The 25,871-nt window shown below is 43.9% G+C and overlaps 2 protein-coding genes across 7 annotated transcripts; both read right to left on the reverse strand.

Moving 5' to 3' along the window:
• Positions 1–41: 41 nt before the first annotated feature.
• On the reverse strand, positions 42–21,384 carry zfc3h1 (zinc finger C3H1-type containing). 6 transcript variants are annotated; one of them, XM_016666215.1, is made up of 36 exons: positions 20,666–21,358; positions 19,265–19,660; positions 18,515–18,702; positions 17,084–17,495; positions 16,650–16,858; positions 16,441–16,564; positions 16,274–16,368; positions 15,844–16,035; positions 14,674–14,832; positions 14,437–14,574; positions 13,631–13,749; positions 13,425–13,553; positions 13,177–13,351; positions 12,225–12,353; positions 9,869–10,336; positions 9,659–9,832; positions 8,992–9,098; positions 8,522–8,653; positions 8,062–8,183; positions 7,863–7,964; positions 7,661–7,789; positions 6,692–6,866; positions 6,431–6,617; positions 5,489–5,677; positions 4,972–5,209; positions 4,790–4,895; positions 4,392–4,590; positions 4,210–4,304; positions 3,469–3,576; positions 3,293–3,397; positions 3,053–3,206; positions 2,559–2,659; positions 2,363–2,464; positions 2,188–2,227; positions 1,575–1,637; positions 42–697 (listed from the first exon to the last, which is right to left on the reverse strand). In XM_016666215.1, the coding sequence occupies exons 1-36, from the start codon at positions 21,192–21,194 to the stop codon at positions 587–589; spliced, it is 6,201 nt and encodes a 2,066-aa protein (XP_016521701.1). In that variant the 5' UTR covers positions 21,195–21,358; the 3' UTR covers positions 42–586. The 6 variants fall into 6 exon arrangements, 5 of the variants coding, with proteins under 5 accessions (XP_016521701.1, XP_016521700.1, XP_007542422.1 ...); XM_016666214.1 differs by having other exon boundaries at positions 9,659–10,336; positions 14,674–14,829; positions 20,666–21,359; XM_007542360.2 differs by having other exon boundaries at positions 9,659–10,336.
• Positions 21,385–21,510: 126 nt separating this feature from the next.
• Positions 21,511–25,857, reverse strand: LOC103130848 (GTPase IMAP family member 4-like). The gene is made up of 3 exons (XM_007542364.2): positions 24,944–25,857; positions 23,798–23,851; positions 21,511–22,940 (listed from the first exon to the last, which is right to left on the reverse strand). The coding sequence occupies exons 1-3, from the start codon at positions 24,957–24,959 to the stop codon at positions 22,069–22,071; spliced, it is 942 nt and encodes a 313-aa protein (XP_007542426.1). The 5' UTR covers positions 24,960–25,857; the 3' UTR covers positions 21,511–22,068.
• Positions 25,858–25,871: the final 14 nt, after the last annotated feature.

The raw sequence follows: 25,871 nt of genomic DNA on the forward strand, positions 1-25,871 counted from the left end.
CAAAACAAACACTCGGACACAAGAAAAACCCAAGACACTCATTTCCATCTTTATATAAAATAATTTAATAACATCTGACACGTAGAAAACAAAAGTGGCAGCACAAAAGTCTCTTTAGTTGTCATGACAACAGATTGCACATGAGCAGTCCGGCTGAGCTAGGCTGGTTCCCGCAGCGACCTTCCGTTTCCGAGGCAGTCTCTTACAAATACTCAGCCAATCAGAAAACACTACACAGGTGGGCGGGGCCGTCTCCGCACAGATACTAGGTCAATAACCTGAACACTTGTCTTTCATCGGTTTACCAAAATAAAAGTCCACACACAAAGAAAACAAAAACGTGGGGGAGGGTCTGGGTTAGGGATGGGGCTGCCCCCACCCCTCTTTAGGTGAGTTAACTAAAAAAAGGGAGGGAAATGAGTCCAACTGAAAGGTGAGAGCAACTAAAGAGAAGGTGATGAAGAGCAAAGGCGTCACTCAGCAGCAGCATACTTACATTCACTGAGGTAGGAGGATGGCAGGCTGGGGGGGCGTGGCCTTACCTCGTCAATCAGTCACCTACTGATCAGCTCTACTATCAGTCTGATCACAGATCCACCCCCCCGATACTCAGGTTGACCCCCGCCTGCTGACAGGAGTCCACCAGCCGCCGCAGACGGTCGGAGGCGCCGCCCTCCGCTGCTTCGAACAACAACCGCTGCAGAGAGGAGGGGCGGGGGGGAGAAAGGGGGGAGGCAGTAGGAACAAGGAGGGAGAGAGGAGGGCGGGGTGGGGGACAGACAGATGAGGTCACAGGGATGGAGGGGGCGGAGGGAAGGGCCAGGTGAACATGCTGTACACAGGTGAGTCAAAACAGCTCAGTCACCTGATTCACATCGACTCATCAATACTAAGGCTGAAACGATTAATCAGATTAATTGTAACTAATCGATTATTGAAACAATCGTCAACTAATTTTGTAATCAATTAATTGCTAACTGGAGTATGCAGGCTAAAAAAAAAAGGACCATTAGCTGAAAAACCCCAACATATTCAGAGCATCAATAACTAATTATCTGATCCAGATTGACTCATCAATCTCAACTAGGGCTGGATCGATTAATCAAATTAATCACAATTAATGGATTATTGAAATAATTTTCAACTAATTTAGTGAACCATTAATCGTTAACTGGAATATACAGACATTTATTTTTAACCGATTAATTATCAGAACAACTGATTAGTAAAATATTTGTTATGCTAACTGATTAATACTCATTTAACTCATCGATAGTTGCTTCTGAAAGCTAACTCTCTAAGTCTTGGGTGCCCAAAGTGCAGCTCGGGGGCCATTTGCGGCCCTCTGAAAGATTTTTTGCAGCCCCAACCCAACCTCAAAGCTAGGATTGAGCAAATCTGGACTGCAAGTCCAGGTTGCTGATGCAGATATTCTCAACTCAAACCCCTGATCTTAGAAGATATTTCAAAATAAGAGTCCTAATTTCACAGTGAGTGAGCTCAGACTCAGGAGGTGAGGTAGCGTTACCTGTATGTTTGTGTGTGTGTGTATGTGTGTGTCACAGGTGAATTACATCTTTCCACAGGGCGGCGCACAGAGGCAGGTTTTGGAGAGCTTGCTGATACAGAAGACGCATCTAGAAGAACAACAGACAAAATAAAAGAGAAGAAGAAGAAGAGCTGAGACGCCGGAGCGTCAGCTCAGTTTAGCAGAGACAAACAAACAAAAACAGCTGGGACAGGTGTGGACAGGTAACACCTGCAGGAGAGAGATGAGCTTCAAAATTCAAAAAATACCCCAAGACCCACTGCTGCAGGGACATTTATCCCAGATCTACAACCGATTCTAAGATTTGTTTCTAGTGTGAAACAAATCTCAAAAAAGCTCCGTGTCTTCAGAGGTTTTTGTGTAATTTCCTTCAGTAGTTCTTGATGCAGCGCCCCCACAGGTGAGGAGGGGAACATGTCATTCGTTCAGCAGTTGAAAATTCAATAAATGTTTTAATTTTATCCCCCATCTAACCAAATCCACTGAACTGTCTGGTGTGAAAACACTCTACAAGTGTTCAGGTATATCAGCAGGTCTGACACCTGGTGGCTGCTTGGGGTCGCTGCAGACTGAATGATACCAGTTGATGGATAAACCAGACCCCTGACAACCCCTCCCCCCCCCGTTCTGGGACTCACCTGGCCACGCTCCTTCAGCTCCCGCTCCACAGCGATTGCTCTGGACACAAACACCACAGACAGTCAGTCAGCTCTGATCTCACTGGAGCGACACACGGTGTGCTCTTCATGTTCGACACCATCAGGAGTGTCTGAATCAAACTGACAGGAACAGCCAGGAACCACAGTCACTCACATTCTCCAGCTGGACAAACATCGAGGAGTGTTGCTGGTCAGCATGCGGGCCTGAAACTTCAGCTGCTCCATGTTTCCCTCAACAAACTCCTGATGCAACAACCTGCAAAGCAACGGCACGACTCACACACAGAGGAAACACACCACCAGGACAGACGGCCTCAGACTCTCAGACACCTGGCTGTGTGTGTGTGTACCTAAGGCCCAGCTCAGGGTTGCTCGGCATGGCGTTTCTCAGCCTCTCCAGAACCAGAGCGCGCTGGGAGAGCGGGACGTGTTTCAGGTAGAGGGACACAACCTGGAGAAAGAAACAGCAGCCGTCAGGTATACAAGTCCTGCTGTCACTGAACTGGATTTTACAGCTGAGCAAAGAAGTGTTTTAGTAATAGAGTACTCCATTGGTTATTCTAGCAATTAATCAGACAAAACAAAAAGTCAAGCTTTTCAAAGGGTTTAGTTTGTTTGACACAGTGAAAATGAACCGCAGCAGCTGAAAATGCAACTTTGGTCCCCAATCAAACCAAGTCTAGATAATTTCCCTCAAGGATTTTTAGTTATTGAGAAACCCAAATCGTTTCAGCACTACAGGATTTACAAGTAAGGTTTCTGGTTGAGTCAGACATCTGCTGTCCAACAGTCTGAGTAGTCAGTCGTCACTGGAGATGTGATGAAGTCAGAGCTGAATTCTAACCTTGTTATGGAAGTGGTAGCAGCTCCAGAACTGTGCAGGATTAAAAGGAAGCTCCAACCGTGACGGGAGTGTGCTGAGGCAGCGATGGACCAGATCTGGGAACAGCTTTCTGGAGACGCTGATGGTCTGCGGTCTGCAGCTGAACAGCAGGAAGCTGAGGGAAGAACAGAGTCACTGTGAGAGGAGCGGGGATAAACCTTTCTGTTTGGTTACATTTCATCCCACAGTGGGAACACTCACTCCATCCACAGCGTGTGAAGCTCCTCCAGCTGCAGGACGGACCCCAACGCTCGCTCAAACGCTTCAACAGCCTCTTTATCTGAACCGTGCAGCCACATCCAGCGACTGAAACAGAGATCTAACTCTAAAGAAAACCCAGTTTCAGCCCTGAGGCTTCCAGCAGAGAGAGGACTCACCAGTGAAGCAGGTGAAGGAAGGACGTCTGCTGACTGAGCTGCTCCTCAAGCTCCTTCCTGATGATGGGACCGATCAGCAGATCCTGGCTGGAGAAGCCCAGGATGTGACTGATGGGACAGAAATAAACGGAAATATCACACAAACCTCTGTGGACATCTGCAGAGTGTTAAAGGTGACCTATTATGCTTCCAGGTTAGGATAGATCTATGGTCTATACAAAACATGTCCATTACAGTTTTTGCATTCTTAGATAATCAGATTTTAGTCTCAGTTCTGCCTGTTATGAACTCCTTTCAGGGTTAGGGGTAAGGGTATCTTGAACCTCTAGGGTCAGGAGGGCCACGGAAACACTTATGGCGGGCCGGATTTGGCCCCCAGGCCTCGAGTTTGACACATATGATGCACCAAGTGGTTTCTGAATGGTAAGTCAACCACAACAAAAATCTTCTCTTTTTCCAGCAGCCATTGTATAGCACATACAGTGGTAAAACCAGCTGACCAAATGTGCTGGTGCTCAGCTGGGGTTGCTAGGTAACGGGTGGAACTCTGCTGGGGTTGCTAGGAAACAGTGCAGTGCCTGTCAAATGTAACTTACTAAGGAGGTTGTTGAAATGGCTCATTTTCCAGATATCAAAACAAGCTCTGTGTTTTTTTTTTTTTAAGCACTTGGGCCGTTTAGTTAGAAGCCGTAGAAACCCAAATCGAAATACAAAAATGTGCAAAATGTCCCTGTTCATTACCGCAGGACGTCCACAGGCGTCTTCTGACTCTGCTCGTCTTCACAGAGTGACAAGATGAATCCTCGGAACAGAGGCGGGATGGCGTTGGACTTGTCCTGCAGAGGATGTTAAAGACTCAGGATGAAGAACAGCAGCTTGTAAGCTCTCTAACCGGCGGTCTGTGAGCAGGTGGGGGAGCTCACCTGGGCCATGAGGAACCTGCAGCAGTGGTAGAACACCTGAGCGTTGTGCGGACAGTCAGCCAGCGCGTTCAGCCACATGCTGACCGCCTGCTCGGCGTTCCCTCTGCTGATGTGGAGGTCGGCCAGAGTGTCGCGCAGCGTGCATGAGTCGGGACAAAACTCCAACAGAGAGACGCAAAGATCCACACCGTCATCAAACCTGCAGGGACACAAATATTATTCATCAAGGTGGAACGAACTTTTTATTAGTTAAATTTTACGTTTTCTCTTTAAAGTTTAACTAATCCCAGTGTGAAGAAGAGTTTGTCTGCAGCTGCTTTATCCCAGTAGAGTCCCAGCATCAGACTGGGATTTGTGAGGCGAGTTATTCTCTGAGGAGAGAGGAGCGAAGGACTCACCTCTGCAGAACCTTGTAAAGCAGGATGAGGTTTGTGTAGAGCGGCATGCAGGCCAGCGTCCTCTCAGCGTCTGTCATACTCTCCTCACTGCACTGATTGATGGCATCTGAAACACCAACAGACCCGGTGAGAACCTCAGGTCAGAGTCTGAGCTGCCGAGATGCGGCGCTGCCACCTCAGACCTTTGAAAAGCGCGATGAGGATGTCGTGCGGCGTGCTGATGTCCTCCTGCGTCCTCCAGGGCAGCTGGAAGGACTTGGTGCAGACGAGCCGTCCCGGGCCGGACTCCGCCGGGTCGTAGAGGCTCGCCGGCAGCTGGTCGAACTCGGTCAGGTGGATGTAGCAGAGCCAGAGCAGCGCCCGGTCGCCAGCCATCAGGAACTCCGCCATGCTGTGGTCCTGAGCCGACTTCAAGGACGCCTGGAAAAAATGCGGCGTGAGCGTTCTGACTGCAGACACTTTGAAAACCATCGGATAAGTATCTGAATTCATTCCACATATCAAAGTGTCATAAATAAGATTTTTTTAAGATCATAATTGGGCCGTTCAGAATGCTGTAAAAAAAGTCGTCTGCATGTCACATTTTGGCAAAAAAAGCAGTTTTAGGTCACATTTGACGCAGCCAAAGCGTCAGCAGTCGGTCATGACTATTGTCTGCTTATTAACAGTCCTCGTCAGGACCTGGAGGTGGAGTTCTACCTGTAGGACGGCCAAAGCGCTCTCCATCCGACCCGTGAACAGACTCAGTTGCACTCTGTAGAGCAGAGCCTCCATCAGCTGGAAGGAAAGCTTCTCCGTGACGCCCGCCGCCGCCTCGTCCTGCAGGAACTGCAGCAGCCGGTCGCAGACGTAGTCCTTCCCCTCAAACGACGGCTCCAGGTTCAGGTACTGAGGAGCAGACAGAACGGACCGTGAGACCCAAAGAAACTCCTGATGGAGCTTCAACACCTGATGGTTCGACATCAGCGAGGACTGAAGAGGCAGGCTTGGTAAACTTTCTACAGTAAAACACAAGAACCTTTCAAACTTTTCCAGTATCACTTTTGAGATAAAAACAACATAAATTAACTGAAACAGACAGTTTTAATTCACTATTAATTTATAACTGTCATAACTGTGTTACTCATTGCCATCACTATCTACAGTAAGTCTCTGAAAATCTTTTAATTAATACAAGTTACAAAAACATTTAATTTCACTTTGGGATTAATAAAGTATTTTTGAATTTTATTTATTTTTTTAAATTAAGGTAAATGTTGTTCCTACTCAAATTAAATACTAAAATATAATGCAAAAATTAAGTTACAAAAAAATCTGTAAAAAAATATTTTTACTAAGTTTTCTGACATTTAGTAAATAAAAATAATTTATGTAATTTTAACTGACCTAAACAAGAAAAGTTTGTTCTGATTTAACTTCAAACAGGCAGAAATAAATGTCTGTTCTTTTATTAGGCGTATAAAAAAAAATCTGCTTTCAATTGTAAATAATGCTTTAAAAATCAAACATAAGATTACACTTTATTTCCAAGCTGTGCAGTTTGAACACTTTCTAAACCTTAAAACCCTCTGATTGAAATCTAAGCCTCTAAGTATTTTTAAGCCCCTGTAGGAACCCTGTGGAGTGAAAGGGAGAACCTACGTTCCACCAGAGCCGGTGGTCGGCTGCGTGCTCCACGGCCATCTCACACATCTCCCTCACTTCCTCCTGGCTGCCTCGCCTGGAGAACAGAGACAGGTAGTGACTCCACACCTCCGGGTCGTCGCAGTTACTCTCCAGAGCTCGAGACAGCGTGTTCAGAGCCGCTTCCAGACACTCCGCCGCAGACCTGCAGAGACCCAAACACCAGTTAAACCCAGAACCAGAACCGGGGAGGACCAGGCAGCTCAGGTGGGAACTCACGCCTCGCTCTGGTTCAGGTACTTGAAGGCCAGTTTGATCCACAGCTGAGTGTCTCTGGGACTCTCCAGGATGCTGGCCTCCAGGTTGGAGATGTCGTCCGTCTCGCTGATGAAGTAGCGCCGGTCCTCAGAGGTGACGACGTCCACGGCCGGCATGATGCCCTTCGACAGGTCGTCTGGTCAAACACCAAGAAACCAAAACGTCAGAAAGAATCAAAACATAAACATTTTAAATCATTTTTAAAAAGGCACCATTTTAAATATATATATATTTTTTTTGTTTATTTTAAAATCCAGTCCCGTTTGATTATGGTGATGCATTTTATTGTCACGCTTCATCACAAAGCCTTAAAGGACCAGTATTATGTATTTTCCAACCATGTAGTGCCATTTTATAGCACAACAAAGTAACAATGTTACCTTCAGTTCATTATAAAAATCCCATATATATCAAATATGACACCTTGCAATTGGGCCACCGTCTCTTTAAGAAACTTCTGCTCTCTCTGAAACTCCACCTTCAAGAAGTCATAATAATATCACTCTTTAATCCTTTAACATTTATACCAGCGTTTCACTGAGAAGTAGCTGCTGTAATGAGCTCAGTACTCGTGGTTCCACCAGGTGTTTGCTAATTACTGCTGGCTAGTCTGAAGGCACCGAGTGGAGGAGTTGCTTTATAATGCAGAAGCTCTGGAGCTCGGAAACTGAAGCTCTGAGGAGGCAAATCTAGGTCCACCTAGGCGTTTTGCATAGCTGAATGGTTACCATGGAGATTAGAGGATTTCTAAAGCATGCATGAAAGAATCAAGACAACACTCCAGGTTTGTCTCTGATGAGGGAATAACACCATAACATGATGTAAAACTCAAAAAAGTCGATTTTACATTACAACGGCCTCTTTAAGAAAGCTTTATAAAATGCTGCTCCTCATTTCTGGAGTCAGTTGCAGAGCATTGAGGGGCCTCACCTCTTCCTGCAGGCGGCAGATACGCAGCTGCTGCCTCGTCATCGCTGTCGTCTTCGGGGGCGTTGGATCCCGGCGCCGACGGCTTCGGTTTCCACCTCCTCGTGTCTTTGCAGGTTGTGTATGGAGGAACTGCGGAGACGTGAGCAGATGGAGTCACAGGCCTGAAACCAGCAGCTGAGGATCAGATGGCTGAACTACCAACCGTGTCGCTTGCTTTCGTTGACTTTACTGACGAGCAGAACGGCCTTCTGATCGATGCCCATCCGGTCTTTGTTTGGACCAAACAGCTTCTTCATGTAACTCTCTGCACAATGAAACAGTTTGACAGTTGATTCTGGTTTCCACTGATCCGACAGATAAAAAGTCCAGGACTTCTCTCTTTGCTCCCTGATTAGACCCACCTGTGGCGGCGCGGACCTCCTCGTCTGAGCTGCTCTCTGAACAGCCAATCAGGGTCAGATTATAGGACAGGATGTCGTGGAAGAGCTGGTTCCCGCTCAGTGTGCAGTTCCTCATGTGCTGCCTGCAGGCAGAGAGGCAGAAACAGAGTTTACATCAAAGTTTCTGATGCACATTTTAAAGTATCGCCTGATATTAAAACAAATTTTACTGGGTGATAAACTTTTCCAGTAGTTACTGCAATAAACAATAATATTGTTGTTTTGAGACCATTTTCCAATAATATAATAGTAATGCCATAATAGTGAAAGAATACATTCTTAAACTTGAAATTCTAATTAACATTGGAACTGGAAGACATTGTAAACATCCAAAATAAATAAACAGAACAACAGAAACAACAAATAAAATAAATTATGAAGTCTCCGTAAACAAAACTTTAAAAAAAAGGGGGGCGCTCACCATCTGCAGCCGTCGTCGTTGCAGGTCCCCGTCAGGTCGAAGCGACAGAAACATTTGTTTGGTTCGATGGTGTTGCTGTAGGTAACGGAGCTCAGGGAAAACTTTTCCTTGGTCCTGTAGTACGGACTGAACCTGCCAGAGAGAAACAAGGTTGGAAAACTTAACTTAATTTGTACTGCTGGGCAATAAATCATCGAATTTGATGAAATTTGATTAATTTAATTAATTAATCGAATATATGGTTTTTAAAGATTTTAAACTTGGAAAATGTGGATTATTTTTTCTCCAATGCACTCTTTGGATTTCTATAATTCAGAGTGAAGTCAGCATGTGCAGGGCGGCCATCTTGTTTGATTTACAGCTTCTATTAATTACGACCAGGCAACGATTTTATTTTTTATTGACCAGCCCTACTGAACTGTCTGATGAAGAGTTGATGTTGTGATTGCGAGCAGCTTGGTGGTTCCTACCGGTACGACCTGAAGACCAGCAGCGGGCTGCGATACGGCTCAAACGAGACCGGCTTCAGCTCCGACACCACGGGCTGGTTCCCAGCTTCCAGCTCCACTGGGACCATCTGACCAGGAACAAAGAGAAAAACAGGAGTTAACTCTAAAAACATCATTCTGAATGACTTGGTAATGATTAACTACCAGATCAGTGAGATCAATTCACCAACCAACTGTTCATTCAAGCTGCAGGATGCAACTTTGACAAAAATATGTTTTTTCCATATTTGTTAAAAGTGTCGCCAAGTCAAGTCAGTTTGGCATGAGACAGGCTCCTATGGTCTTAATGGTGTCAATCAACCTCATGTACTTGCTGCTCAAAAACATCAGTTGCAATGCCAACTAGCTTTAGCATTTGTGGAAGGCTATGTTTTAGTTAACCAGCTGTAGCTTAAAGAGAAAGAGTGTGTGATCAGCGAATACACTAGAGTGATTGACAGCGCTAAGACCCTCCTCCTGACTCTGATTGGTTGTTTCTGCAGTTAGTACTGGGAGCACTGGGAGAGAGCAGAGGAGATGAGTTTTATCACAGATGATCTGTCTCATACATGACAGATGACAAATATTTCTTATAAGTTACATACTTCAGCTTTAACCGAGAGCTGTATCGGAGGTCAGAGGTCGTTACCTGTCCAGTGGGGGAGACATCTGTGTCCTCCTTTAGTTTCTGTAGCTCCCTCTGCAGCAGCTCCTCCAGCCGGGCCTGCTGCTGGTACCGGCTCTTCAGGCCGTCGACGTCCAGCCCGGCAAACATCTCCGCAGGAAGCTCAGCGCTGGACGCCATCTCGGTGCTGGACGCCATCTCGGTGCTGGACGCCATCTCGGTGCTGGACGCCATCTTGGTAGGCTTACTGCCGTCTTTAGGGGGGGCAGAGCTTGGAGTCTCCAGGTGGGGTTTGGTGAAGGAGCTGCTGGACTGCCGGAGGGAGGAGCGGCGGCCGCCTTTAGCCGCAGCTGGGGCAAGGGCGGGTTCTGGTTCTGGTTCTGGATCCTCGGCCTCAGGGACGTCCTCGCTGTCCAGAACCAGCTTGTCCTGGGACAGGTCGTGCAGGGAGGGCTGAGGCAGGTGGAAGGGACTGGAGGGGGGGAGCTGCTGGACCTGAGGGACAGGTGGCGGGACGGCGGCTGGAGGCGGGGGTTCTGCTGGGACTACTTTGTTCCGCCGAGCCTGAGCTTCCTTCAGTTTCTGGATCTTGAGGGCGTACTCGGACTCCAGCTGCTGTAATCGCCGTTTCTGAGCGATGAGCTCGGCGAAGTGTCTCTCAGAGCCGCGAGGCGCCGCGTCCAGACGCTGCAGCTTATTGGACTGTAGAGACAAACAGAAACACAATCAGAGACAGTTCTTACTTCAGGAGATCAACCTTGAAAATCTCTCAAAACGCAGCGAGTGAAAACAGGAACGTCTGAAACATTCAACCCAGTTGTTCTGTAGTTTTCAGCAGGAGTTTTTAGGGTTGCACAATATACAACAAATTTATAGTTATCACAATCTCTCTCTTGGCAGCATCCACACGGCTAAGAACTCCCTGAGCTGCAAAAATACCTTTGACACCTGCTATACAGGATTCCCCCCAGTGAACCCAAACCAGAAACACTGCAACACTTGTAGTATTTGTTTATTTGAGTCATATCTTTATCATTGCTATAGCTGCTGAATCATTGGTAGCTTAAAGGTTTAACTCATCTAGCCAGGTATTACATTAGTTAACAGTTAAATCACTTAACTTGATGCTGAGTAGTTATTAGCCTGCAGGTTTAACTCTTGTAGTAATTTAATTAGGTAGCTGTTAAACAGCTATGACATAATGCTGAATCATTGTTAGCTTACAGATATAGCTCCTGTAAAAATCATTTGATTAGTTACTGATTCAATTGCTGTTACTTTATGGTGAGTCATTGGCTTTCAGGTTTGACATTTGCACCGGTAAAGTCACTGGAACTTCATACTAATCCTTGCTATCCAACAAGTTTAACTTGTCCAGCTGATTATGCAGTTAGTTACTGCTTAAACCAATATTGCTGAGTCAATCCTGTAGCTAGTTATTCGATTAGTCATGGTTAAACCACTAACTTGATGCTCAGTCATTGTTAGCATATCAAGGTTAGGGACTTGCAGCCTATTTGATTTATTCCAGCTAAACCACTTAAGTTGATGCTGAGTCATTTTACAGCTGCAACAAGTGTAGATAGTCATGCAGTCCTTTGATTAGCGAATAGCCAATTTGCTAATCGTTATCACAACATAATAAAAACGGAGGGCTTAATCGATCAAATTAACCGATACCTGGATATGAAGTCACAAATGACCTTTGAACAAATATGTTTACCTGTACTGTAACTGTGACGTTCGGCAGAGTTCCGGATAAATCCGGTTCGGTTGGAAGGTTAGGAGATTTATTACAGGTGTGTTACCAAACTGTGGCGCTACACTGACCGCAGGGGGCGCCGTTACTTCTTAGATTAGTTCTCAGGTTGCAGGCGTATCTTAATACGTTTCAACATTATGAGAATGATTTTTAGCAGCAACTCAATTTAAAAAGTGAAAACACAATAAAGTTCTGACTTTTTAACCAGAAATATTGGTGTACTGAAAACTATTATGTGTTTTCATGGAAACTATCATCAGTCAGGGGACATGCATATCCTTTATTTGCCTCTCGAAAGGGAAAATGTAATGCATCAGGGGCAAAGTGACAGACAAGTTGAAAGTACACAGACACACCTAAAAATTGGTGATAATGAAAATAGTTTTTTTCTGGTTAATCAATAACAGTCATTTCATGGTAATTAAAGAATTGGGAAGTGTGGGCCTGGAAAATGAACTCATGCATCTCCATAAAGCTCGTCAGAAGAAGGAAGCATGAAGGTCTATAAAAGTTCCTGATAGAGGAACGTTCTGACTCTGAATTTAATCTAAAACAAACAACACAGTGGACCAACACCTGGAAGGATCACTGGCTGTGAAAGCATCAAAATGGACGTCAAGCAACTTAAATTCTGTAACTTTTCACTCCAAATGAGATGTAAAATCTATTTTTATTTAAAAAAGGACTTTGGACCTCTACACGAACATTTTCATGACTCTTCACATTGAGTTTTTATGTCCTGTAAAAACATGTAGCTCTGTGAGCTTTTATTTTTCTGGAGTGTTGTAAACATGAAGTAAGGACCAGGAAGTTGAAGCCGAGTCTCACCGTGGTTTGGTTGGACTCTGCAGGACGTTTGGTTCCTCTGCCAGCAGCCAGCTGGGCCTGCATCAGATCCTGCTCCAGTCGGACGGATAAAGTCTTCTTCTGGGAAACCCGCTGCTCAACCCGGTGAACCTGCAGGGGACAGGACTCTGCTGTGAGCTCTGAGAGCGGAGCAGAAGGACCTGAGGCTGGGCGATTAATCGATTTGATCAGATATTTGGTTTTAGAAGATTTAATTTGTGGAAAATCTGGATGTTTTTATCCATAGTTCAGAGTGATGTCATCTTGTGAAGTTATACTTTGGTATACAGATAAAACTTAATGCTTTATAGAAATGCTTCATCATTTAACCATCAGAATTAAATAATCAGTAGAGGAATTTGAAACGATCATGCAAACAACTGAGTCCATTTCAAAGAAAGAACCATATAAACTAAGGTATCCATGTCAAATCCTGAGATCTATCCAAGTCTTTTCTCAATAAAACAACTTTTTTCTTGTAATTTTCCTGGTAAAATTGCATATTTATTCTAACATTGTGACTATATTCTCATAGCCTGGCCCTAATACTCTGCCATGCAACTCACAGAAGGGATCATTCAAAGTCACTTTTTTGGAAATATTTTCTGTCATTTTACAAAAAACTGGATATAAATCTTCAGTTTGGTGCTTTGGGTTCAATCAGCCCTTTTTAATTTTGTTTGCTGAGACTTCATGATTAATTTTATTTGTTGTTTTGTTTATTTATTTTGGATATTTAAAATGTTTTCCAGTTCCAGTGTAAAATAGAATTTAAAGTTTATTTATCTTTGACAGTGTTTTCTTGCATTTTTATGCCATTACCGTTAAATATCACTTGAAAATGGTCTCACACTACAATATTATCATTTATCGCAATAACTTCTGGGACAATTTATCATCCATCAAAATTTGTTACCATGACAGGCCTACGCACCTGTTCCTGCAGCTTCCTCAGCAGCGTCCTGTTGGCCGCTACGATCTTCTCTGACGCCGCCAGCTGCTCCCTCAGTTTGACCATCTTGGTTTCAGCTGCTCTTAGTGTCTCCGTCTTCTTCAGCTCCTGCTGCAGCAGGTGCCTGAGGACGGCCTCGTCCCTCTGCAGCAGCTCTCTGTGGAGACAGGAGGAGACAGGATGAGCTGGCTGAAACATGAAAGGGCTCCGCAGGTGTTGAGGTGTCTCACCTGTGCCTGTTGAGTCTCTGCTCCGTCTCAGTCAGCCTCAGCTCAGCCGCCGGTTTCGAGGAAGACTCCAGAACATGATCAGCCGCGGCAGGAGAGCCGTGATCCTTCAGCATCTTCTGCTTCTCCCTGCTGCAGCATCAGGACACGTTTCAGCCCTCAAACATCTCAACGTTTCCATCGTGTTTGTGACGGCGTCCTGCTACTACCTGGCGATCTCCTCTTTGAGGAGCCGGTACTCTGCCTTCTTGGCTTCAGGGAGAGATTCTGGGGTTCTGACCGGGTTGTTCTCCTTCTCACATCCTGAGGCCGTTTTTGGCTTCGTCGCCTAACAAACATCAGAAAACAGAGGATGCTCTGAATGTTAGATTATAACACATCTGCAGGTTTCAGAAAGTCAAATGTAAGACTTTTTAAGGCCTTTCTAATGCCACTGAGTGAAATATAAGACAGAAAAAACTACAGATATAGATTTAAGTCAGAATAATGAGGAAAAAAATCTGAATTATGACAAAAAGAGTCAAAATTCTGAGAAAGAAAAATTCTGAGAATAAAGTCAGTTATTTTTTTCAGTTCCCCTCTGAAAAACAGCCACTTAAAAAAGGTGCCAAAGTACTGGCCGCTGTTTCACACTATATTTGTGTCAAACAAGCTCCTACATGTTGCTGAATAGTTACTTGTAAATTAGTTTTGTCTTATTTCAAGTGTACTTAGAGATTTACACTTGAAACTAGACAAAAACACTTGGTAAGATTTGATGTTTTTTCCAGTGAACAGATATGAGGTGACTCAAAATTTGCCTGACAGAAAAGTCCTGTGGGAACAGCCCCAAAAAAACCACAAATAGAAGATTAAATAATCCTGTCGCAACAAAATTTAAGAACTATGCTTAACATTTTTAATATTTAAACAAATAACGGAAAAAAGTTAAGACATTCTAAGGCCTTAGTTTTAGACACATGAATTTAAGACTTTTTAAGGATGCTCGGACTTCTTGGATTAAAGAGTCACTCACCTCCACAGTCCGTCGGACCTCTTTGATCATGAACTCCAGCCCTCCGAACACAGTCTGCGAGGAGCTGCAGGCGTCCATGTCCGAGTCGCTGTCGTCTGAATCTTTGAGGGAAACCACCACTGACTTGTGCCTGGGAAGCTGCAGACAGACATTCATGAGCGAGAAGCTGATTCTGGATCAGTGTGTGACAAAACAGAACAGCTTGTGGAAAACTGGGAACGTCTAGGAGCGACTCACCACCAGTGGACCTCTGGCTGCAGGATGAGCTCTGCCGAAGCGGCTGCTCCGAGACGGCGGCACCGTGTTCAGGCTGACCGTGCTCAGGTTCCCCCGGGGAGGCGGCTGCAGCTCAGCAGGAGGCAGACTGCTGGGGGACGGAGGACCGCTGGAGCTCTTCTGATCGGCACAGAAAACGTAGCAGAGTTCACGCTTCCCACAGAAACATTCAGCAGCTTTTTCAAGGTGGGTTTTCAAATATATCACATTAATTACTGTTGCAAAAATGAAAAATCTTACCAAGTATTGTTAGTGCAGTTTGTAGTGCACTTGAAATAAGATGAAAATAACTGACAAGTAACTTTACAGCAAGACATAGGAGCTTGTTTTCAGTCAGTAATTCTTGAAAATAAATTAAAGTGTACTGGTTCCACTGGGTCATTTTTCATGTTAAAAGTGAAATAATCTGCCAGTAGAACTAGTATTTTTAATCAGTATTCAATAATTATTAATTTAAAACAAACTCATGCATCTTGCTGAAAAGTTACTTTCAGTTTAGAAGAACTGAAATAAGGAAAAACTAAGATATTTGCACTAGAAACCAGACTAGACACTAGGTTTTAATGTTGTATACAGCAGGGATAAAATAAACTAAAATTAAACTAAATTTTATGTTTTGAAATTCTCACACACATCTAAGACACCAGACTGATCTGTGAACAAAACACCAATCCAACAAAAAAATCTCCAATTTCAATAACATGTAAAATAAAAGATAACCTTTATTTCAATAACACAGATCAATAACTAAATCAGTCATTAGGAATAATAAATATTTGTTACACTGAACAAATCAGTTTGTGTTGAGGTGAATGACCCTCCTGTTCCAATTTAATGCTTTGACACAATATAAATAATCTCTTGACTTTCTGCAAGGAGTCTTTTCTCCTAAACATATATTACAAGTTTATTGCAGAACTTTGCAGACATAATACGAAGCGCAAACATTCAAAAAATACCTGATTGAAATTCAAGCATTTTCAAGGATTTTAAGTACCTGTGTGACCCGTAATAGTTAGAAACCAAGATTAGATCAGGTCTAAACGAGGAAACTATTGTTGTTTTTCTGAAAGCTCAGTGGAACATTTGACTGCGAATTTAAACAATCACTTATTCATCAGTACGACTCACCTCAGCCGCTGCCACCCTCTTGTTGGCCATCGACATCAGACACGTCTCCCTGAGCAGCATCTCCTCCTCCTCCTCTTCGTCAGCAAACGGCGGCTTGGGTGGGGGATCCAGGTCATCAGGAGGTGGGGGGAGAGGCGGAGGCGGCGGAGGAATACCAGACAGCAGGGGGGAGAGGAAGGCCTGCGAGAAATCCTGGGGAGGAGAGAAACATTAACCCAAAACGTACTCCCTTTCCATAGATTACTTTATTCACCACTGCAGTCTGATTAAACAGAAACAAGTGGGGAGAGGTCTTTTTCGAAATTATATAAAGGGAAACAGTGTATTGGGACACATTCCATTTAGAGTTTATACTGAAGGGTCAGGGTGTGGTGGGAAGTGTCCCGTTTATGGTACAGGATGTAAACAAAGACCGACGTGGGGAGCGTACCATTCCGTAGGCGGCAGCGTCGTTTCCATAGAAACCCAGTGGAGGGAAACACGCCGCCTCGTCTGCCGGCAGCAGGTTGTGCATCGGAGACGGCACTGATGGAAACAGGAAACGTCTCATTCAGCCGTAAACAGGAAGTAAAGGACAGCTGTGTGTATCCTACTCACCAGGTGAGCTGGTCTCACTGTCCGTATCCATGGCGACCTCGTCGTAGTTGTCGTACTGGTAGAGGTTCCCTGAGGAGTCCAGGCCCGGTTTCCCGGCAGACTTCCTGTGGTCCTGGTCTCTGGACTGAACACAGGCAGCTGATTGGTGACCAGACGATGACATCACATTCAGCTGAGCTCAGCCCGCTGCGCGGCTCTGAGGTTCTCACCCTGCTGCGCGTCCGCTTGCCTCCCACCAGCTTCATGAAGCGGTTGTACTGCTCGTCCTGGTTGGACAGGTCCCGGATCCGGCGGATTTCCTCCTCACGTTTCCGGCGCTCCTCTTCCTCCTGCCGCCGAGTTTCCTCCTCTTTCCGCTGCTGCTGCAGCTTCCAGGTGCGGAGCTGCTGCTTCCTGACCGCCTGCTTGGCCGAGGAGCCTGGCGAGAGAGAGAGAGGCAGACATGATGAGGTCAGGAGGGTCAGAGGTCAGGAGGGTCATTACAGGGCCAGGCGATTCATTCATAAAACTTTTGTTTTTTGAAGACTAGTTTTTGGAAGAACTGGATTCTTTTCTCCAATGAGCTCGTTGGGTTTTCATAATTCAGAGTGATGTCACCCAGGGCGGCCATCTTGTTTGACAGCTTGCATTTCCTTCATCTCACCTGGGCTGATCAGCCTCTTCGCTCCGTGAGCTTTTCCTGGCGTTCGGCTCCTCTCCATCGGGACTCTGAGTCCCGGCTTCGGACTCTGTCTGATCCGGTCCCTGTCGGCCAATCTGGGCCCGCTCTTAGTTCTGTCTCTCTCTGACAGTTTGGACCTGCTCCTGTTCTGCTCTGCAGCGGCGGCGGCGGCAAAAGCAGAGGAGGCGGATCTGGTGGTGACTCGCTGCCTCTCCGGCGTAGCGGCTCCAGAACCGGGACCGGAGTTCTTCTCCTGAGAGGCTTTAACGATCCGATCTTTGCTCTTCCTCATCACCTGCTGCTCCTGCTGCTGCCACTTCTTACTGGCTGACTGCAGCGCCAGGAGGCGGAGCTGCAGCTCCGATAGCTCCTCCTCCTCCAGCTTCTCCACCGGCTGAGGAGACACAGACACACATGATGGTCACATGACCCAGGTCACACTAAAACTGGAAAACATCCAACAGAATCACAGCTGCAGCGTCACCATGGAAACTGACACGATTTAATGCTCTGTTGTAAATCAGAAGCAGGACTCAGGCGAGGGTTGGACAATAAATCGATAACAATATATATCGTGATAGACCGATATTAATAGATAATACGTCTGATAGAATATTCAATAATTTCCCTGAACTCTAATCCAGAACCGCACAGCATTCTGGGAGATGTAGGCAGAGGAAAGACTGTAGGGTGCATTCACACCATCCACGATTAGTCCGTTTTAATCCAATTCTAGGTCTGTTTGTCTAGAAAGTCCAGTTCGTTTGGTGAGGTGTGGATGGGTAATCCAACTATGATCTGGACTAAACAGACGGAGTTCCACCTAAAAACCTTGATCTATGTTCGGTTTAACTGAACTGTGGTTTGAATGAATATGTGGATCCAAGCAGACCAGAGATCGTTCCAAAAGCAGGAAGTGGACTACAGTGCAAGGCATTCTGGGTAAATGGAACCAAAACAAAAGTAAGAGTCTAGCACTAACGGGAGAAATGGTTCTTAGTCTTTTACCAAAGACAAAAAAAAAAATCCTACAGCCGCTAAAATCTGACGATCCTCCATTTTAAGAAGAAGGGAGTTGCGCTCAGTGTCTTCTGAGGTTTTTATGTTGTTTCCTTCAGTGGTTCTTGGCCCAGACCCACCACAAGTGAGTTTGAAACAAGCAAACATTTTGAAACAAACTGCAGCAGCTGAAAATGTAACCGAATCTACCAGACTACCAGGTGTGAAAACACCCTTAGCTGCTCAACCTCTCAGGTTGGTGGCATCAACTCTCTCACTCTTTGGTCACCTAGCAACAGCTAGTTGAGTAACTTGCACAACAGCAGTTTAAGGTTTCGCCACTGCTTAATAAAAATCAACGGTGTGGAACGACTACCAGGTGTGGAAACAGTCCATGTTCTGCGTTCAGCTCACCTTGTCAGATGACAGAGTCGACTCCTCGCTGGACGCCGACGATTCGCTGCGGCACAAGACGACATCCTGAGCGTTCTGCTTCTCCGCTGGAATGGTTTCCTCGCCACAGGACGCGCTCTGCTTCTCCTCCGCAGCTGCAGCCACATTTTCTTCAGGTTCTGCAGCGTCAGAGCTTCCTGCTTCTGCACCTGGTGACACAAAGCAGCAGTGGAGTGAAACCCTGAGAGGAAAGCTGAGGTTCTGCTCGGTTGAGTACTGCTTACAGACAACGCCTCACGTATCAGTGTGGATACGTCACTAGGCCTGCCGCAATAAGCAATAAATCAATTAATCGCATCACAAATTAAAACAAATTAGATAATTTCCTTCTGCATGATTTAAGGTTTTTCTCTTTTCTCTCTTTCTACCAAAAACTGGATGACAAAAGTCTTCAGTCTGATGTTTTACTCTCAACTTGCCCTTTTCTGGAGGACAATTTTGTTTAGATGCTTCATAATGGATTTTATTTGTTGTTTTGTTTATTTATTTTGGATATTTCAAATATATTCCAGTTCCAGAATTAAATGTTCTTTAGAATTTAAAGTTTGAGAATGATTACCATTTTATTACTTGAAAATGGTTTCAAAACAACAATATTATTGTTTATTGCTATAACTTCTGGGACGATTTATCATCCAGAAAATTTAGTTACTGGGACAAACCTTTATGTCACCACAGTCCAGTGGAAAACCAGTGGAGATAAAAACTCACCTCCTGCCTCCTGGCCTTCCAGCTTCTTACGCAGCTCATCCAGTTCCGCCGGCGTCAGAAGTTTATGCCGCAGCGGTTTGATGTTGAACGCCTGGAAAGCTTTCTTCTCATCCTTCTCCAGCTGCTCTGATCCAACTAGAGGCAGTTCTGGTGTTGGTTCTGCCTCCAGTTGGACCCGTGCAGCAGGAGAAGCAGCGGCGGGGACCTCCTCCACAGCGGGAGAGGCTGCCGGCTCCAGCGCCAGCGCCATGGTCTCGGCTTTGCGGATGCAGTCCAGCTCCAGCTGGATCTGCTTGTACTTGGACAGCAGATCCTCAAAGCTCTCGTTCATACTGGGATCCTGTCTGGAGGCGTTAGGACCCACTTTCCTGACCCGGACTCTTGGCGGTTGCTTCTCTGAGGTTCTTGATAAGGAAAACTTAACACTTTATGGGTCAAGGAGGAAGAAGTAAGGGAAAAGTTTAGTTTTTCATAAAATTAGCAGTTTTGGAGACATTAGTGTAGCTGCAGTCTGAACTTCCTGCCTACAAAACTGATGGCGAATTAGGGAAGGTAGTCCAGAAACTCAATGTTTGATGAAATAATTGACTAATAATTGACATTTGACTGAGTAATGATTAATCTGAACTTATGTTTCTCTAAAACACATGATTCAGCAGCTTCAAATGCAGAACAATGAAATTCCACGTCATCTGCATCCCTAATGCCATAAAACTGCTAAACTGCCATTAACACTTTTATTATATATATTTATGGTGATACTTTTTATTCATTACAATTTATTTATCATTATTGGAGCCTTGCAACGAAATTTCGCTCAATTTGTACATTTTAAATGTACAGTTGAATGATAAAGTCCATGTCTCTTAATATGATCAAAACAGCTGCAGCAAAATCTGAGGTAGTTTTTTATTTGAAATTCAACCTGGAGAAGCTGCTGATCACTGATAGCCAGTCTGTTGGTAACAGATTTGACTATTAAATAAATATAAAATCTGTAAGAATCTACTGAATTAGCAGCGAATATTTGCTACAAACGTGTTGAAATTCGTCCTCTAATTTACAGGATGTGAAAATGAGAATAAATTTTTTGGGGAGTGATAATTTTTCCCATAAGTAAAAATAATCTGGCAGTGGAACTAATACTTTTTCCATTCATACTGAACAATTACTGTCTTAAAACTGCTACATCTTGAGAAACGTTGCTTGTTAGTTTTGTTTTGTTTCAAGTGTACTAAGCTAGTGGCTCCAGAAACTAGACAAAAGTACTTGGTAAGATGTTATGTTTTCGCAGTGCGGTTCTGAACTGGTTCTGTGTTTCCCGGTAGCTCAGTGAATAGCCTGAAGTGTTCGGAACCTGGTCCGGTCCAGTTCTAAACCTGTCAGATCCGTGAAGGATACGCTTTCTGGAGGGAGATCCGTGGATGTCCACTGGTCCGGGTCTTCCAGGTCCTCCTCTGTTGTTCCCCCCGAGACCTCGACCTCGGTTCCAGGACCCCCGTCCTCCGTTCGGCAAGCCCCGGTGCCGAAACCGTCCCAGAGCTCCATGGCTCCGCTCCCAGAAGTTGGACCGGTTGTTGGGCTCTCCGTGCAGACCGAGGCCGGGTGGCGGCGGAAGCGGCATCCCAGGAGGCGGAGGGACTGGAGGACGGTCTGGCTGTCTGAGGTTCGGGGGGAACGGGCCGTGAAGGTGAGGTCCGGGGTTGTAGGGCATCATGTGCCTAAAATCCTGCGGTGGTGGTCCCAGTAGAGGCCGCAAATTGTGCGGTGACTGGTGCGGTTTTCTCGGCCGCGGCCTGGCGCCGCCGCGGGGCCTGCGCCCTTCCCCCCGTCGCGGAGGAGCTCTCTCTTCGGTTTCATCATCACAGATCTCTCCGTCCTCTAGTTCTCCGTCTTCTGGCGTTGATCGACCGGCTGTATTTGAATTCATGTCGGGGTGAGCGCACTGGTCGCGGGCTGTGGGACAACAGGCGGCCGCGGAGCAGCTCACTTCTCTGGCTGGTTCTCTGAGTTCTCCTATGTCCGCTCCGGTTCTTCTTAATTAGCTCACTGCTAGCTGAACGGCTAATCCAAACTACCGCGATACAAGCAAGTTGTGCGAGACTTCAGCTATCTGGAAGCAGACCATATAAGGAAGAAGGAAACTTCAGGGAACTTTTTTGACTGTTGTAAAAATAGTGTATAAATAAATGCCGTAATCGAAAACGAATGAACTGATGAGGTTCACGCCCAAATAAACAGACTTTTTTTTGCAGGGAGTTATAAAGAACCGAAGGAAACTGGCTGGGTGATGGAAAAAAACATTGAAGTAAAGGGAAAACAGAGATCAGGAAAATACCAACGTCTATATTCTATTTTAATCTATTCTAGTGTGAAACTTTTTCTTTTATATTTGTACTTCTTTAAAAACTGGTTAAAAAAAACGTACCAAACAGAATTGAATAAAGTGCTTAAATATTTATTATGAAGACAAGGTAAAGAACATGCCACTTTGTAGATATTAGTTAATAAAAAACATTTTTTGAATTTACTGTTGACAACAAACTAAAATAAATAAATGAACAATAAAACAAATTTATTCTCTTAGATTAAATATACAGATCACAAACCAAGACAATGCTAATCATTGTCTTTAAATAACAAATCACATGTTCTATTTTAATGTTAAAGGTTATATTAAAAGTGTTTAATCAGTTATGTGATTAATAATTACTATTCACTAACAACTAACGACTTGTTCACTATCATTGCAGTATATTTGCAACTGTTTCTGATAAGTGATGAGCATAACTCAGTGATGATTATCACTGAGTTATGCATCCGTCCTCTCTCACTGCTGTGACTGTACTCACAACATCTGCCACTCCAACAGCAGCTTCAACAATAGCTTCAGCCGCTGCTGCAGCTATAGCTTCAGCAGTGGCTGCAGCAGCGGCCTCGGCTGCCGCTTCAGCGGCAGCTTCAGCAACAGCTGAAACTGCAGCAGCTCGGTCAACAGCTCGAATAAACGAGTTGTTTCTCTCTGCTGTCTCTCTAGTTACTCCAGCCTGAGAAATCTCCCGACTAATGGCTCTTTGGGCTTCTCTGAACATATCATTTGTGTAGCGGCTGCCTCCATTTCTCTGAACCATATTATCAATCTTCCCCACCAGCTCAATAACTTGATTCCTGTTCTCATTGTTTTTATTAAAAACATGAAATCCTCCTTTACATTTGCTGAGAAAATCATTAAAAGATGGGTTGAAATACATTGCTCTTTCTACTGAGACTCCATCTCTCTCCATTTCATCTCCATGAGTGAACAAGGCCATGGTATATTTAGCTGCTCCATCTCCAAACATCCTCTTGATCATTTTCACCATCCCTTTGTCTTCTCTTGAGAAACGTTTTGGCTCGATCACAATCAGGAACACATGAGGACCAGGAGCACACAATGAGACACACCTAGTCAGCTGTGTCTTCATCTCCTCAGCTGTCAGTTTGGTGTGAAACAGACCTGGAGTATCAATCACTGCCAACCTACGGCCATCAGGCAGGGGATGTATTTTCTTCTCGCACACCAGTGTATTCTTCCCAACTTCAAAACGAGTAGCGTTCACAATGATGTTCCCCGCAGAGCTCTTGCCAGTTCCAGTTTTGCCAATGAGCAAAATGGAAACGTCTTCTGGATCTTCAACTGGAAGAAAAAAAAAAATCACAAATAATGTTTGAAACTGAAAATTAAATGTTTATTTGAAAGAAAAGTATGTTTTGTAAAATCATACGTACTGTTGCAATTACATTTGTTGAAGAAATGTCGACACTGTAATATGTCATATATATGACGTATTTATATATTTATACATATACTGTACAATGTGTACACACACACACATATATATATATATAGGAGGTTTAACTTTGAAGACATGATCTTGGCCTCCTTGTTGTTTGTCTAACTCCAGCTTGATTCCCTTTTCTTGTGTGTGTTCCTTTTGCAGTAGTTACATCCCACTTTCGGTTGACATCTTATCACTTTGTGTCCTTTTATCTCGTTGGCATCTTCGTTTTTCTTGTTGCTTTTGTTTAGCTTAGTGAAACCTCTGTAATGCTTTGCATTTGTTTTCAGTACAGTGTCAGACTTGGAGCGGGCGGCCAATAACACAGTTGTTTTCTATATGTTGTTCTTGTCAGAATAAACCGAGAATCATCCTTTTAAAGACAAACCGTGTCATGGCCTGATCAGTCAACAGAACCAGCACAACCCAGAAAGGATCCAGTTACACTTGTCAGTTCTCCTGCTTTCACTCTCTACATGTCAGGATAGGTGGCGCCAAATGCAGCTTTTAAGACATTTTAAATGGTAGATGTTACATGCACGTTTCAATATCAGACCCAAACCGCAGCAGAAAGTCACTTTGAAGTAAATCTGATCAGAGGCAACAGAAAAAATACCAGGCTGCATTAGCTACAAATAAAATCTGCATGACTATTTTTTATAGTTATGTTTTGAAGATTAAATAATTCTAATAAATCAAATAGATTTGGTTTCACCTGGTTTCTGATCACCCTTTTTCTTCTTAGCCGGTCCCATGTCCACCCGCGAACCTAAAAGGGACGAACAGATTGGAAAAAAATAAATGATGATCAAATTAGCTTGACCTTTATTTAATCATTTTCCTTAATGAATACATTGTTTGTAATCATATTTAAAACTTTGCCATGACTTTAGTTGGAAGACAAACCGTGTGCTCTTCTTACCATCACAACAAGATCATATATTCAAACTGTTTCATATTTATTTAGAAAAAAAAAACAATACAAAAGTGATCTAAACTTTCTCATTGTTAGTTTCTCTGGATATTTGGTTGGGTTTGTTTATTTCTGTGGGTTTTTTGTTCCTTTTTTAATTAGATCAATTATGTTTTGGTTTCACTTTACATCAGTCCTTTATTAGTCATTTTAGTTTCATTGTTACTTTGTTTCCTTTTTTTATTTCGATCAGTCTTGTTCCTGTTCTTCTTTACTTTAGTTCTTATTGTTGCCAGTTTATTTATCTATTTATTCTGTGTCTTATGTTTTTAAATTTATTTATACACTTATTTATTCTATTCAGTTATTTTACCTGCCTTTGAGAGTTGCTATTTTTTTACATTTCGTTGTACTTTCTTTGTGCACAATGACATTAAAAGGAATTCTGATTCTGTTTATTCCAGGTAGTTATTCTTCGTCACTCTAGTTTTATTATGTTTCTTTAATCAAACTATTCTGTAGGATTTTATTTTCTGTTCCCTAGTTTGCCATCTTTCTCTCTCCGTCTTCTTACTTTGCCTCCTTCTCTCTCCACTTGCCTCTCCTCGCTCATCAGCCTTTTTGTTCCACATTCAATCTCGCCCCGTCTTTAAGCAGTTTACTCTCAGTCTCTCCTTGCCAGCTCGTCTTGTCAACTCCTGTCACTTTCCCGTATTTCTCTTTACCTGCTTCGTTTCTCCTGTCTGACTGTGTTTTGGATTATCTTTTGTTTCCTTCTGGGTTCCTGCATTTTTGTAAGTTTTACCTACATTGTTTTCATTACATTTTCAACTCAATCCTACGTCTCCTGCCTGCTGCATTTAAATCCTCAACTACAAAAACATGACAATCATGATATTTAAAAACCTAAGCTAAGTGGATCAGAAGTTTAAAGGTTTTCTGACTCACCTTTTGTTTTGGACATGTTCCTTACAACAAGCTGAGGTGTGTTGATGTAGAGTCGTCGCTGAACAGCTTCAATCTTGTTCCTATACAATAACCCGACCCAGGTCCCCTCCCATGATATATTCCTACACAAGACAAACTTTTATCTGAAACAGAAACCTAGTATACAAATAACTTTCTGTTTGTTGGTTTAGCTCCCAGAAACCGGTTTCTGTGAGCTAAACCATCAAGTTTAGCAGACAGAACCTCGTTGATCTATTGTAGATACAGATACAGGGGTGTGCCATACATACACACATATATATATAAAGCCTTGTTTCTATACATAGTCTATAAGGTGAACAATAACATGAAGCTTATAGCTTTGAAAGTAAAAGTTGGGCTTTGAGCACTCTGCCTGTCTAATGCCTCTCCTGGGTCATTATCAGCCACTGTCTGTGCAAGGGAATAGTTTTACTGTTTTAAAGTGCTGTGTAGATGCGACAGCCATAAAAACAAATGCCTTTTAAAAAACAACAACAAAAAAACAAACAAACAAACAAAACGATGCTAACCACACTTAAGCTGCTGTAAGCAGGTTCAGTTGCCCTCTCCTGTCTGGTAGAAAAACCAAACCCAGAAAGAGGAAGGTCTACCAAACAGGTCAAAAATAAAAAATATCGACAGTTTTTACTGCATTTTCTCTGAGGGGTTTCCTTTTTTATCTTTCAACTTTTCAACACCACCTTTATGTTTTGTAGTTTGCTTCGTCTGGTTCAGCTTCATGGCAAATGTAAACACTGATCAAAGCATCAGTGGTTGATTCATAATTAAAAAAAAGGCTGACATTTAATTGGACTTCATTTTGTTTAGTTAACATTCAACAAGCTGAACAGATAATCCACATTGTGTTATCATCAAGTTGATAAATTTAACTTTTTCTCTGCAATGC

The sequence above is a fragment of the Poecilia formosa genome, unplaced genomic scaffold, assembly GCF_000485575.1.
Source record: "Poecilia formosa unplaced genomic scaffold, Poecilia_formosa-5.1.2 Scaffold683, whole genome shotgun sequence".
Lineage (NCBI taxonomy): Eukaryota > Metazoa > Chordata > Actinopteri > Cyprinodontiformes > Poeciliidae > Poecilia > Poecilia formosa.